Raw genomic sequence first — 15,043 nt, 5'->3', positions numbered from 1 at the left:
TACTCTATTACTACAAACAAAAACATGTTTCTGAGCTGACTGTTGGGATTCGGGGCTTTATTTCTTGGTCTTGTTGTTATTATTATTTATTAGTATTACTTTTCATTGTCAAGACTTTTAAATCTTAGACATAAATAACAAATGCTGGATGTCACACACTGGGAAAATTCCCTTGTTTTTCCCACCAGAATTAAACTGGACACTCAACTCCAAGTTGCCAGTGGATTCTAAAGACGGAAAATCCTGTTAATGCCGGGTTTGGTGTGGTTTGGAGCTGGGGAAGGGTCTCATCCCCTCCCAGAGGCGCCCCAAGCCCGCTCTGCTGCCACGTCTGCGCTCGCGGCCCCTCACGGCGGCCCTGCCCTGGGGACGTGGTGGGACCCCCTCCTGCCAGGGCTGAGGCTCCTCATGGCCCCTCACAGCCCCTCATTGCCCCACAGAACCTCTCATGGCCCCATAAAACCTCTCATGGCCTCTCATGGTCCCTCATGGCCTCTCAAAGCCCTTCATGGCCCCTCATTTTTCCTCACGGCCCCTCTCAGCTCCAGGCGCGGGGCTCCTCCCAAAGGAGAAGGGGTCGGGCCCTGCTCTTTCTCCTTTTATTTCGGTCCCTTCATAGCGACGAGTAAACAAAGGCTGAATGGAGCCTTTCCCCAGCGTTTCCCTCGGGGTTCATTGCAGGCTGAAGCTCTGTGCTGGCGCTGGCCCGAGCACCAACATCCCTGCAGCCCCCAAGGCCTTTGCTGTCCCCCCGTGTCCATTCCCTGTCCCCGAGTCCCGCCCGGCTCTGGCAGCAGCAGCAGCCGCAGCGCAGCGGGCGCCGGCCCGGCCCGGCCGGGGCTCCCGGCCACGAGCAGCAGCAGCGCCGGCCCTTCCCACCTGCCTCGGCTTGCCAGGGCTTTTGCCAGGGCAATTCTGGACTACAGCAACAATCCCCCACAAACAGCCCTGATTCCTCAGGCCCGCCTCTGCTGCCCTCAGCCAGCCCTCAGAGGAAGAAAGGATCGGGTTCCAGCGCTGTTTTCAGCACTGTTTTGCTCACCCTGAGGTGACAGCAGGAGGCTGTTGGTGCCTTGGCCTTGGCAATTGGAGATCCCAGCTGATCTTGCCCCTCTTCTGCTTGCCACTTGAATTTTAGCAGTACAGCTGCAATTGCCTCTTTCAATCAGTGCTACCCACTGTGCTTCTCTGACAGGGAACTCGGACTGCTTGTTAAAAAGGCCTCATGAGTAGTAGATCTCCAAATGCTCCCAACTCCCTGAGCACAAAATCAAAGAGAATTAAAGCCACACAGGTCACATTTGCAGTGCTCAAACACAGCCCTGTTGCTGCTGCTGCTGAAATAGAATCAACTGACAGAGGCCAGAAATTGCCTTTACAGTGGCAAATAAAATGAAAAAATCGACTAGGAGAAAAAAAACCCAGAACTCCCCAACTCACTTCACTGTTTCTACCGAGCAGCAGAAGAAAAAGGAACAGGGCACCTTTCAGGCAGTTCCACAAGCTCAGGGTTCTCATTTCATGGGGAATCTGAGATGCAATTGGCCTTTTTAAAAGGATAAAACAAAGGGAATGAATTGGAAATTATTAGGAAAAAATGTACCTTCTTATATACAAAGTTCACCAAGTCATTCCCTGCATTTCTCCTTTTCACATTCTTTCTGTCATCCAGAGAGGTCCAGCTTATCATGTTCTGATGCTTATCATCAACTGATTGTGCTCTTGATTTCTCCCAGTGCAAGAGATGTAGAATCATCTAAACTGAACACAGAAACAAACTCTCTCTGTCAGCCCATTTTCATGTTCCAGATCACTTTCAAGGTGTCCATGGGGGATTTGGAATGATCAGCTCTCCACTTCTGGCTGCACACCCTGGAGATTCTTTCTCCACATTCAGCCAGGCTTGTATTCCCTAACAATTCCTGGTACCTCATCATGTTTTCTTTGGGTAGAAGAGTAACAGTGGAAACCTTACCAATGGCACAACTCCCCAGTGCACAAGGAAAAGAAAGAACAAGTTTCAAGTGCTTCAAATATTTGTTCTGCTTTGCTGCAAGAGTTGTGCTGCAGTCACTTACAGTGTGGGAAGCCAAGAGAAGCTGCAGCTGGGGGCACATCTTGTGATAGGAGCTGCGCCTTGTTCTCCAGGACAGGTTTTTGGAAAGAACAGACGGGACTGTGGAGAAGATTCTGGGAAAATTGAAACAACTTTCTTATGAAATGAGAATCAAATCAAAAGAAACAACCAATATGTTTTTCTCTATTTTTCTCTATTTATTTTTATGTTCCCCTTTTCCATCTTGCACTTTCTCCATCCCATTCATTCCAAATGGATCTCACCTCTAAGATCTGAGACTTGGCAAGTTTTAGACACTGTAAAATACCATGAGCTATACCCAGTTTGCCTTGCCCTGTTTTCCTTGGAAAGCAATGCTGGAGACACAAGTGCAGCGCTTGGGTCGGGTACAAATTCTGCATTCAGGGAATGTGCTCAGATGGTGCCTGACCCTCAGCAGGGACAAGGCACAGCAGCAGCCAAGGGCATTCCTGTGCCCCTGTGCAGGATTCAAGACTCTGGCTCTTGGCTCAACACGGCAAAGTTCCCGTGTTTGGCAAGGCTCAGGGGCTGCCCGGGGAGTGCGGGGCTCGGGCCGGGGCCGAGCGGGCAACGGACAAACGGACACGGGGACAAACTGTCCCGGTGCTTCAGTTGCAGCGGCGGCAGCGGCAGCAGCAGCAGCAGCGGCGGCAGCAGCAGCAGTGGAAGCAGCGAAAGCAGCCAATTTATCACTTTTCTGTCTCTCCTCTCCCTTTCCCACGGACCCACATTCCCTCCGGGTCTCCCTTTTCCTGCGTCCCCCCCTCTTCCAGGTTCCCTCTCCCCGTACCCGCCCGGGCCATGCCCCCGGCCCGCCCCCGGTCCCGCCCACGGGCCCAGGCGGGGTTGCCCCGGCCCCGGCGGCCCCGGCCCCGGCCCCGGCCGTCCCGCCGTGGTCTCGCCTCCGCTGGGCTCTGGCTGTGCTGGCGCTGGCGCTGCTGGGCGGGCATCATTGCCTGGGGCTGGGGCGGCATCGCTGCCCTTTGGCTCCGCCTTGCCCGATCCCGGCCCCGGCCCCGACGCAGGCTCCGGTCCCGGCCCCAGCTCCGGTCCCGACCGCAGCCCTGCCCCCGGCCCCGGCCCCGGCCCCGGCCCCGGCCCCGGCCCCGGCCCCGGCTCCTCCCGGGGCCCGCGGAGGACACAGGCGGCGGGGCCGCTGCCGCCGCCTCCGCTGCGGCTTCCCCGGCCCGAGCTCCGCCGCTCAGCAGCGCGGCCGCTGGCCCCGAGCCGCCGCTGCCGCGTTCCAATGAGGGAACGCCTGCGGATGCCCGGCCCGGGGAGCTCGGGGAGCGCTCGGGGGCCGTTCCTGTCCCCGGGCCGAGCGCTGATGGCCGCGACTCGCCCCCAGGGAAGGCGCAGGAGGCCCTGCAGCAGCGCTACGAGCTGGGCCCGCTGCTGGGGCGCGGCGGCTTCGGCAGCGTCTTCGCGGCCACGCGACTCTCGGACGGCGCCCCGGTGAGCGGTGGGCAGAGGAGGAGGAGGAGGAGGGGGCGGAGGAGATGGCGGGGGCGCGGCGGGGCGGGCAGCGAGCTCAAGCCTCTGCTGCTCCTTGTTCGCAGGTGGCCATCAAATGTGTGCCGCGGGATCGCGTCCGGCTCTGGGGCGAGCTGGTGAGTGTGCGGAGCCAGCGGCAGAAGCCGGGGCGTGCCGGGCAGGGATGAGCCGGGGCCAGGCGGGGTGGGAGCCGCCGAGAGCCCTGCGGGGAGAGCGGGCGCGGGGTGAGCGAGGTGTGCAGAGCATCCCGGGCTGGCTGAGGGGTCCCAGAGCCCTGGCCCGGCCTCAGCCCCACTGACAGCACCGTGCTCCTCCCGCAGCCCGACGGCACCCGTGCTCCCATGGAGATTGTGCTGCTGGACAGGGTTTCCTCTGGCTGTGCTGCAGTCATTCAGCTGCTGGAGTGGCTTGAGCTCCCCGACAGCTTCGTGTTAGTGTTGGAGCGTCCACAGCGGTGCCAGGACCTCTCGCATTTGCTGGCGGAGCGGAGGTTCCTGCCAGAGGAGGAGGCGCGGGGGCTCTTTCGCCAGGTGCTGGAGGCCGTGCAGCACTGCACCAGCTGCGGGGTCCTGCACAGGGACATAAAACCGGAGAACATCCTGCTCGACCTGGCCACTGGGCAGCTGAAATTGATCGACTTTGGCTGTGGCGCCTTCCTGCAAGACACAGCCTACACCCAGTTTGCAGGTGAGCCCTCGCAGGGGATGCTCCTGGCCGTCTCATGGCCCAGCCTGGCTGTGGCACCGGGGATTCCCCGTGGTGCTGCCAGGATGGGATCAAAGCTTGAGGCAAATTGATTTGGATGGGGGTGTGAGGGGGACCAGCTCCCAGCCCTGCCAAGAGCCTTCAGCACCCACTGTGCCCTGGGCTGGGGCTGGGACAGCCAGCCTGACAAAAACCCCCATGGGGGTAGCAGAGGGCAGGGGTCTGACACCATGCCCCAGAGAGTTTAGTGAGTCAGCGAGGAAGGGCTTGAACTCCTCTGCTCCCCACGTTTGCCTTGGCCTATTAACAATTTTTTGGAGGCCATGCAGGCAGGGAGGAGAGTGTGTTTTCTCTACCACGGGGTGTGTTTTTATTTGGTTGCCATGGTTGGGCCTCCCCAGTGCTTCTGCTGCCCTCTTCCAGCAGCAGTGGCTTCTTTTCCAACCCTGGGTTTGTAGCCAAGTGCCAGGTGCTGGCAAGAGGGCAGTGGGTCACCCCGTGTGCCGCTGGGGCAGCCCCCACATGCCCAGGGATGCTGGGGCCAGGCTCTGGGAGCAGCAGCATCCCCCTGATGAGCTCCATCTGTGTTCCACAGGAACCCTGTCCTACAGCCCACCAGAGTGGATCCACCAGCAACGCTACCATGGCCAGGCAGCAACAATCTGGTCCCTGGGCCTCCTGCTCTACCAGCTGGTCATAGGGAAGCACCCATTCATGAGGGGCCAGCAGATCATCTGGGGGCGGATCTTGTTCCCACGACGGCTCTTCCAAGGTGAATCCTCATCTCTGGGCACAGGGGGAACACCAGGCTTGGGAGACAGCTGTGGGCTTATGAGCATCCTGCTCTGGCAGCTGCTGAGGAGGTGGCACATGTCCTGCTCTCCTGCAGACAGGGAATCCATGGGGAAGTTGAGGCCCAGCTCTGGGCACACCCAGCATGGCCTGGGCACTGGAAGGGGGCGGCAACTTCTCCAACTGACTGGTGATTCCTGGTTTCTCTCTTCAGAATGCCAAGATATTATTAAGAGGTGTTTGTCCATGCAACCCTCGGACAGGCCATCCTTAGAAGACCTTTTGCGCGATCCTTGGATGCAGGCTGTTCATCTGCCCTAGGAGATGGGAGAGATCCACATGCACAGTTGGATCCAGGGGCCTGGCAGGTAACAGCTCCACACATTTCTTGGCAATCGGTGGCAAAGCAAACCAGGCTGTTTTTGTCGTGCCTGTAGCTCTGAGCAGGGGTCATCAGAAGGGAACACACAGCTCTTGGGCTGGAGCTGAGCTGGACACCTGGTGTGGCAAGCACTGGTGGCCACCATTCCCCCTGCTTTTGCTTGTCTGCTTCACTGATGGCTGGGACCCTGGGCAGAGCACTGACAGCCTGGTCTGGCCCCTAGGCAAGGAGAAGGAGCCCCTGGAGAAGCTGTTACCAGCTGGGGCTGCTGCTGGAGACACCAAGGGCAACCTCAAGGATGGCAATCTCTTCCTCCAGCTGGCCAGCTGAAGATGATGGATTTCAATTCTGGCATGTCTTCTTCAAAGACTCGCTCCACGCCCAATTTGCAGGTGAGTCCACAGCCAGGGGATGCTCCCAGATCTGGGCATGGCACAGCCTGGCCAGGCACCAAAGGTTCCCCCCTTGGCTGGGGTGGATGCAAGCAATTCTTCAGTTGGCTGCCAAGCTGCTTTTTGTCTCTGGACAGCTGCTGAGGGGCTGGGTCTGCCGTGGCTGGCTGCAGGCTGGGCACATGGCCTGCCCTCCTGCTCTGCTCCCAAAGGCAGCAGTGATGGGCAGCTTTGGGCCCAGCTCTGAGCACGGCCAGCATGGCCTGGGCACCGCGGGTGGCTGGGACAAGGGGACAGGAGCCTTCAGCTGACGAGCGGTTTCTGGTTTCTCTCCTTGCAGCCGGGCTCTGCGGATGCTGAGGCTGCTCTGGGCTCTGCCAGGGCTCTGCTGGGCTCAGCCCCAGGCACAGCTGGGCTCACCCTGCCCTCCCATTGCTCTGACAGCTTTGCATCACACGAGCCCGTTCCCAGCACACCGCCTGAGCTTTCTACTTTTGCAGGTGAGTGAGACTCTCCTGCAGGCCAAGAGATTGCAGTTAGGGACACACATATAATTGGCAAGGACCCAAACTCTCCACAGTCCCAGCTGAATGCCTGCATCTGCACAGGATGTTTTCTGTGTCCCACTCTTCCTTTCTTTTTGGCTGCAATTGTGCAATTGCACTTTCTTCCTCCTCTAGAAGTGCCACTGCTGTGTTCCTGAGGCAGTTCAGTCTGGAGCTGATGGATGAAGAATCGCCCTTCTGCACTTCCAAACCAGAGCAAAAAGCTGTAAGTGGGACTTTGCATCTTTAAGAAACCCCTGAATGTTTGAAAGGGAATGTGCAGCTCATTCACAGGGTGAGAAGGAAGGGCACCTTCTAAAGGATTTGGGGTTTGACAGAGTTTAGATTCCCAGCGCTGCTTGGAGCTGGCAAGGCGCAAAGCACTTTCTTCTTGCTTCACTCCAATTTCACCACAATTTCAAATAACAATATTGGAATCAAACCCCAAAAACTTTTTCAGAAAGGTTTCTGAGGCCAGTAAGATGCATCATGCCATCAGCACATCTGCAAAGTAAATAACTGTGTTTTATGTTTCAAAAGACCAATTACACCTTAATTCAAAGTTAGAGAAGATATTTCACTGCACACTTGGGTTCTGTTTTTATCTTTCACATTTTATATAAGTTTTTTTTCTTTTATTTTTCCGCATTTTTCCCCTTAAAACAGAAATCATGCTATGAAAAAGAAGTGTCCTTTGCTCCTGGTTCCTGTGTGGAGCAGCTCCCTTCCCGCTGGCTGAGCTGCTCAGGCAGAGCCCAGCAGCTCCTGGCCCTGCAGGGCTGAGGCTTTTCCCCGTTGCTGGGCACAGACTGATGGAGCAGCACTGCTGAACACAGGGACACGCAGAGGGAGCAGAGCAGCTGCCTTTGCCCACCTGAAGCTCCAAGGCCAAACTCTGAGCAGACACAGCTGGAAGAGACTCGCAGGCTCCCTGTTGGCTCTGCTGCCCCACTTGTGCCTGGCCCAGCTCTGCGTGAGGCACAGGGAGAAGAAGGGGCAGCTCCCTCCCAGCCCCAGCCCAGGGACCCCTCCAGCCCTGGGCCTTGGGGCACTGTCAGCACCCGCTCCTCCAGCCACGGCTTCTGCTGGCACTGACAGCAACAACCAAAGTGGGGCTGGTCCTGAGGGAGCAGAAGCAGTGCCTCGATCTGATCCCTCAGTGTGGGGCAGTGCTGGAAATATGATCGCAGCAGCAGCACCACCACCAGCAGCAGCACCAGCAGCACCAGCAGCACCAGCGCCAGCAGCACCAGCAGTAGCATCAGCAGCAGCACCACCAGCAGCAGGAGCAGCAGCAGCAGCAGCAGCAGCACCAGCAGCACCAGCAGTACCAGCACCACCACCAGCACCAGCTTCACCAGCAGCGCCAGCAGCAGCACCACCAGCAGCACGATCAGCAGCAGCACGAGCAGCAGCACCAGGGGCAGGATCAGCACCAGCAGCAGCACCAGCAGCACCAGCAGTACCAGCAGTACCAGCAGAACCAGCTCCAGCAGAACCCGCTCCAGCAGCTCCAGCAGCTCCAGCAGCAGCAGCAGCAGCAGCACCAGCAGAACCAGCTCCAGAAGCACCAACAGCAGCAGCACCACCAAAAGCAGCACCAGCAGCAGCACGACCAGCAGCCGAAGCAGCAGCAGCAGGACCAGCAGCACCAGCAGCACCAACACCAACAGCACCAGCAGTGCCAGCAGTACCAGCACCAGCAGCACTAGCAGCAGCACCAGCACCAGCAGCACCAGCAGCACCAGCAGTACCAGCAGAACCAGCAGCGGTAGCAGCACCAGGGACAGGACCAGCACTAGCTTCACCAGCAGTGCCAGCAGCAGCACCACCACCAGCACGAGCAGCACCAGCAGCAGCAGCAGCAGCACCACCACCACCACCAGTGCCAGCAGCACCAGAAGCACCACCACCAGCAGCACCACCAGCACCAGCAGTAGTACCAGGGGCAAGATCAGCACCAGCAGCACCAGCACCACCAGCAGCACCACCAGCAGCACCACCAGCAGCAGCAACAGCAGCAGTACCAGTAGTGCCAGCAGCACCAGCGGCAGTGCCAGCAGCAGCACCAGCAGCACCTGCACCAGTACCAGCAGCACCAGCACCAGCACCAGCACCAGCACCAGCAGCAGCACCAGCAGAAGCACCAGCAGCAGCATCACCTGCAGCACCAGGACCAGCAGCACCAGCAGTACCAGCAGAACCAGCAGCAGCACCACCAGCACCAGCAGTAGCACCAGGGGCAGGATCAGCACCAGCAGCACCAGCAGCAGCACCAGCCATAGCATCAGCAGCAGCACCAGGGGCTGGACCAGCACCAGCAGCAGCAGCAGCACCAGAAGAAGCAGCATCAGCAGCAGCATCAGTGGCAGCAGCAACAACAGCAGCAACAATAGCAGCAACAGCAGCAGCACCAGCAGCACCTGCAGCAGCACCACCAACAGCACCACCACCACCAAGAGCAGCACCAGCAGCACCAGCACCAGCAGCACCAGCAGCAGCACCAGGGGCTGGACCAGCACCAGCAGCACCAGCAGCAGCACCAGCAGAAGCACCAGCAGCATCAGTGGCATCACCAGCACACAAGCAGCAGCAGCAGCAGCAGCAGCATTTGCAGCAGCACTGCCACCAGTGCGAGCAGCAGCAGCACCAGCACCAGCACCTGCACCAGTACCAGCAGCAGCATCACCAGCACCAGCAGCACCAGCAGTATCACCAGGGGCAGGATCAGCACCAGCATCACCAGCACAGCAGCAGCAGCACCTGCAGCACCAGCATCACCACCAGCAGCATCAGTGGCAGCACCAGAACCAGCAGGACCAGCAGCACCACCACCAGCACCTGCACCACCAGCAGCAGCAGCAGCAGCAGCACCAGCACCAGCACCAGCACCACCAGCACCACCAGCACCAGCAGCACCAGCACCAGCAGTGCCAGCACCCGCAGCAGTACCAACACCAGCACATGGAGCTGACTTTCAGTGCAGCCTCTGCCATGCTTCCCTCCCTTTGCAGCAGTGTCACAGCAGCCTGAGGCACCTGGGAGCCCTCAGTGCCAGCAGGTACTTGAGATGGCAGCCCTGGGCTCCTGCATGTTACGCCAGGAACAGAGCTGGGGACTCCCTCCCCATGTGGAGCTTCCAGATGGAAAAGGCTGCTGTGACCAGGCAGCTCCAAGGGCACAGAAAGGAGGGGCTCAACCCCTTGATCTGTGCCAGTCCCACAGTCCTGGGCAGCAGCCACCAAGCCCTGGGGGAGCAGAGGGCACAGCAAGAGGGACAAAAGCAGTCAAGGTCAGAGACTGGGAAGAGCCAGACCTGGGAGCAGGAACAGCTGCTTCATTGAACTCCTGGAGGAAGCTCTTGGCTGGTTCAAAGCCCTGAAAGGTGTGAAGGGCAGAGAAGAGGCCACACCAAACAATGCTCCTGTTTTCACACCTCCCCTCTCTGTGTCCCAGAAGGAATTGGATGAACTGTATTCTTCTCTCTGAGTCGTCTCGTTCAGTGTGAGCAGCTCAGCACCAGGAGCTGAAGGAGCTGAAGCCTCAGGCCACAAGAGCTGAGTAAGAGGGGGCTTTTGGGCCAAAGTAATGCTGCTAAGTAATGGACCTAGCTGAATGCAGCAGATAGAATCCTGCAATTATAGAATCCATTTTGCTGGAAAAGGCCTCTGAGCTCATCCAGTCCAGCCAGTCACCCAGCAGTGTGAAGCCCAGCACTAAACCTTGTCCCTGAAGTGCCAAGGTCTGAACAACAGGCCCTGAGTGAGGCCTGAACAACAGGCCCTGAGCCAAAGGTGACCTCTGGATGAACCTTCCAACCAGAGGTTATCTGTCTGTCTGCTCATTACTGAAATATGCATGGTCATTAGCACTGTGATAGATGGATCCACTCATCAATGAAACATGGATTGACCTTTCTGTGTTTAGAAGCCAGACAAGGCCATTCAATCCGACATCTGGCCTTGTTTGGGGTGTATGGACAGAGTCAACTCCCTTGGTTCCTCCTTGAGGCCTGGCCAGGCTTTGGTAGGGACGCAAGAGGAGGATGAAACCAGATGTTCCCACAGCAGAAGTGCTGTCAGTTTGTTTATTCAGCACTATCAAAGCTGGGCCCTCTCTCACAGCGGGGGTTGAGCCTCACCTGTGGCTGGAGGCACCTGCAGGATTTCCCAGTGTCCAGGAGTGGCTCTCCAGTCCTTGGCTGTGACAGCATCCCCAGCTGATGGGTGGATCTGGGGATGGCAAAGTCTGAGGGGAACTGGATCTTTGTTAATGCCTGCAGGCAATCTTTGGCAGTGATGATTGGGTGCATTGCTGAGCTGCTCCTTTTGTGATCCTTTGCTGCTTGGAGCTGCAGTAAGTGACACTGATTCCTTCAGGTGGTGTTTGTGCCTTTGGTGCTGACTCTGCCCACTGGTGAAACAAAATTGGCAAAGTCTGGCCAGATCACAACAAAATATCACTTTTTAAATGTAAATGTAAGGAATCAGTCCCATCTGAAATTCCCAGAAGGGAAGCCCTCCCCAGAGTTCACTGGCTCTGGAGTGGGGCTGAGGTGGGAGCACCGTGCGAGCAGTGGGGCAGTCGGTTAAAAGAGGCTGAACCGCAGGATGTCTTAAAATGCATCCAAACATTGCATATGGAAAAAGGAAAAGAACTTGTGGGTTTGGGAAGACAAGGATGGATTTTCTTAACAGCACCAACAGAAGGAACAGTTGTTTTTTGGAATGCTCCCACATGAAGGTACAGAAAAATGTTTTAGTCTTGAGCTCAGATTTGTTTGTGCAAGTAACATAATAACAATAACAATAACAATAACAATAACAATAACAATAACAACACAATAATATATATTTATATATATAACCAAAACTCAATAATGTGAAATAATGCTGAAAATACCAATTTGTGAGCTTTGGCTGCTCACTGTAACACTAAATACCCTACAAAAAAGAACTGGCAAAGACCCAAATGTCAGTGGTAAACTTTGTGAATTTTATACAAGGAATAAAGGAGGAACGGATAAAACTGGCTGTTTTTATAGGGTTTGTTGATACTATGATGCAGAATGCTTTGTCTGTTCCTGTGAAAAACACACTGATTAAGACTGCTGGGTTTTTCATGTACCAGACTCTCTACAAGCTGCAGGATTGGTTGAACAGGTGAAGGAGTTGTTAAAAGAGCAGTTGATAAAATGAGGAAATGGGAACCTGTCCTGGTGGAGAACCCATCTCCCAGATGTGTTCCATGCCCTTAACAATGGGCCCACTGGGGAAATGGAAACCCCTGGGTGTGCAGGGCTGCACCCAATTTGCAAACACAACCATGGACAGTGAGACTTGGACTGCCTGGGAAATTGTTCTGGGTGTGATGGCCCCTGACAGGGCCACCCCAGAGGCTGCAGGGCTGGACCTTCATGCACTGGAATTAATTAGGAAAAAGCCAAAGCAAATGAAAGTTAACAATACAAGAATAGGAATTCAGATTCCTCCAGAACCCTTTGGTTTGGTAACTGCTCACTTGAGCTTGGCCTTGCAAAGTGTTGATGTCATGGGAGGAGGAATTGATGCAGATTATGAAGGAGAAATTAAAGAAATTCTGTTAAAAATGAATGAACAAGATTGGATTATTCAACCCCATGACAGGTTATCACAAATATTGATATTGCAGTTTAAAAACGATTGTGAAAGAAGGAGATCCACCTCCAATCAGCACTGTTTGTGGAGATAAAAGGTTTGGATGCAGCAGTCCTAATAATTGGTCCAGAGTGTGGGTCCAGAGGCCAAATGGCCCTCCAGAGGCAGCTGAAGGAACAGCTCTGGGGAAAGACAACACTGTTTGAATCCTGAAACCTGAGCATGAAGAATGGGAATATGTCCCTGCAGCCAAGTGTTCTCTGCCAGAAAAAGTCAATATTGTTTTACAGATGCTGCCAGAGCAAATCTCCCTGTTTGGCCCAACGACCCCTTTGGAAAATGCTCTGATCCACGGGGCTCCATGTGAAGGCTGATGTGACACTGAGGGACTTGCACACCAATTCCAGCCAGGAGCTGGAAACTGGGATCCTCTCCCCTTCGGCTGGAGAAGTGCCAGGTCCCAGTCCCTGACGGGCACCCAGGCTCCTGGCTGGAATTGGTGTGCAAGTCCCTCAGTGTCACATCAGCCTTCACATGGAGCCCCGTAGATCAGAGCATTTTCCAAAGGGGTCGTTGGGCCAAACAGGGTAATTTGCTCTGGCAGCATCTGTAAAACAATATCCCATAACATCAGCTTGTTGTGGCAGAGAACACTTGGCTGCAGGGACATATTCCCATTGTTCCTGCCCAGGTCTCAGGATTCAAACAGCGTTGTCTTTCCCCAGAGCTGTTCCTTCAGCTGCCTCTGGAGGCCCATTTGGCCTCTGGACCAATTATTAGGACTGGTGCATCCAAACTCTTGATCTCCATGAACAGAGGTGATTTGAGGTAGATGTCCTTCTTTCACAATTGTTTTTAAAACTGCAGTATTAATAACTGTAATACCCTGCCATGGGGTTGGAAAACAAAATCTTGTTCATTATTGTTTAACAGACTTACATCAATTTTTCCTTGATAATCTGCATCAATTCCTCCTCCCATGACATCAACACTTTGCAAGGCCAAGCTCAAGTGAGCAGTTACCAAACCAAAGCATCCTGGAGGAATCTGAATTCCTATTCTTGTATTGTTAACTTTCATTTGCTTTGGCTTTTTCCTAATTAATTCCAGTGCATGAAGGTCCAGCCCTGCAGCCTCTGGGGTGGCCCTGTCAGGGGCCATCACACCCAGAACAATTTCCCAGGCAGTCCAAGTCTCACTGTCCATGGTTGTGTTTGCAAATTGGGTGCAGCCCTGCACACCCAGGGGTTTCCATTTCCCCAGTGGGCCCATTGTTAAGGGCATGGAACACATCTGGGAGATGGGTTCTCCACCAGGACAGGTTCCCATTTCCTCATTTTATCAACTGCTCTCTTAACAACTCCTTCACCTGTTCAACCAATCCTGCAGCTTGTAGAGAGTCTGGTACATGAAAAACCCAGCAGTCTTAATCAGTGTGTTTTTCACAGGAACAGACAGAGCATTCTGCATCATAGTATCACCAAACCCTATAAAAACAGCCAATTTCACCCCTTCCTCCTTTATTCCATGTATACAATTCACAAAAGTTTACCACTGACATTTGGGTCTTTGCCAGTCCTTTTTTGTAGGGTGCTTAGTGTTACAGTGAGCAGCCAAAGCTCACAAATCAGTACTGTCAACATTATTTCAAATTATCAATTTTTATTTATGTATATAAATATATATTATTGTGTTATATTATTATTATCATTATCATTATCATTATCATTATCATTATCATTATCATTATCATTATCATTATCATTATCATTATCATCATTATCATCATTATTATAATCATTATCATCATTGTTCTTGTTGTTGTTTTTTCACTTGTACAAACAAATCTGAGCTCAAGACTATAACCTTCTTCTGTCACTCCACATGGGAGTGTTCCAAAAACAATTGTTCCTTCTGTTGGTGCTTTTTCCTATTTGCTGTTAACAAAACCCATCCTACTCTTCCCAAACCCCCAAATTCTTTTCCTTTTTCCACATACAATTTTTGGATTCATTTTAAGGCTGATTTACTAAAACATGGATATGATCTGGTATCAATATCCAACTGAGAAAGACAAAGACTCCTTAACTGTTTTAGGATTAAAAAGTGTATGTTTATTCACAGCACTGGGCTGATGTGTCAGGTCACCCCTTAATACACACGGCCCCAAGCACAGGTGAATACAGGCTTTTTATTTACAGAAGTATTGAATACAAATACATATTCATGACCCAGTTCCCACCAACTTTTCACTTCCTATGCTACTTAGGAAAAAAAGCAGTTAAGCATGATCCTTGAAATGGGTCGGTGGTCTTTTTCTGAGGAGGGGTCACAGAAGGGAGGAAGGGATATGGCTCTTCCTCGTTCTGCCCTTTCAACCTTTTCAATGCAAAGTGACAAATGGACCCTTGGCTGGGCTCCTTGTTTCATATCTTCAATGAGTTTCTGATTTGCAACTGTCTTATGTTCTTGAAGTTCTTTACCAGATACTTTATTTCTCACTATAAGCCCAACTGAACAAGCATAAAGTTGACAATTAGTTATTAGCCAATGCTTAACCTCTATTTTAGCAAGGCCTCTTGTGGATGCTAACTGAAACAGAGAGCACGGTGCCTATGGAAATTGCAGGCCACATAGCTTTCTCAGTCTTGCCTTAGAAAGTGGCCTGGGAAATCATGAGGAGGAATTAAAACAATCCTCAGAGACAGAAAACAGCCTTGCAGGTGCTGTTTGTCTGTTCCTTGTTTTCTTGCAAGAGAAGGTCGAGGGGTGGTGTACCCCACTGACCAATGATAGTGATGTGTTAGTTTACTAACCAATAAGAGTTTCTTTTCTGTACTTTTCACGTATCGGTCTATAAAAAAGACCTGAGGTAATAAACCAGAGAGAAATTCTCCTGATCGACTCCCAAGAGAGTCTGTGTCGTTCTTCTCGCCATTCCTAATAGAGCGACATCCTCTCTATCTACCTTTAATTTTAGCAAGGCCCATCTATTGATT

General features: G+C 53.7%; 2 protein-coding genes across 2 annotated transcripts in view; one reads left to right on the top strand and one right to left on the bottom strand.

Annotated features, from left to right (window-relative positions):
• LOC147646796 (serine/threonine-protein kinase pim-1-like) overlaps positions 1-5,410 on the top strand; it is a 165,619-nt gene extending 160,209 nt beyond the window's left edge. Inside the window, exons 2-6 of the mRNA XM_086872932.1 lie at positions 3,447-3,553; positions 3,658-3,708; positions 3,913-4,279; positions 4,893-5,069; positions 5,304-5,410. Of these exons, the coding sequence (XP_086729058.1) occupies positions 3,447-3,553; positions 3,658-3,708; positions 3,913-4,279; positions 4,893-5,069; positions 5,304-5,410 (809 nt within the window). The remainder of the gene's footprint in view (positions 1-3,446; positions 3,554-3,657; positions 3,709-3,912; positions 4,280-4,892; positions 5,070-5,303) is intronic.
• LOC147646795 (uncharacterized) overlaps positions 1-15,043 on the bottom strand; it is a 213,066-nt gene that overhangs the window by 185,515 nt on the left and 12,508 nt on the right. The gene's annotated exons all lie outside the window — the stretch shown is intronic.

The sequence above is a fragment of the Cyanistes caeruleus genome, unplaced genomic scaffold (assembly GCF_971803275.1).
Source record: "Cyanistes caeruleus unplaced genomic scaffold, bCyaCae1.hap1.1 HAP1_SCAFFOLD_78, whole genome shotgun sequence".
In the NCBI taxonomy this organism is placed as follows: domain Eukaryota; kingdom Metazoa; phylum Chordata; class Aves; order Passeriformes; family Paridae; genus Cyanistes; species Cyanistes caeruleus.
Note: the sequence above shows the minus strand (reverse complement) of the source record. Positions and strands in the feature narration are given on the sequence as shown.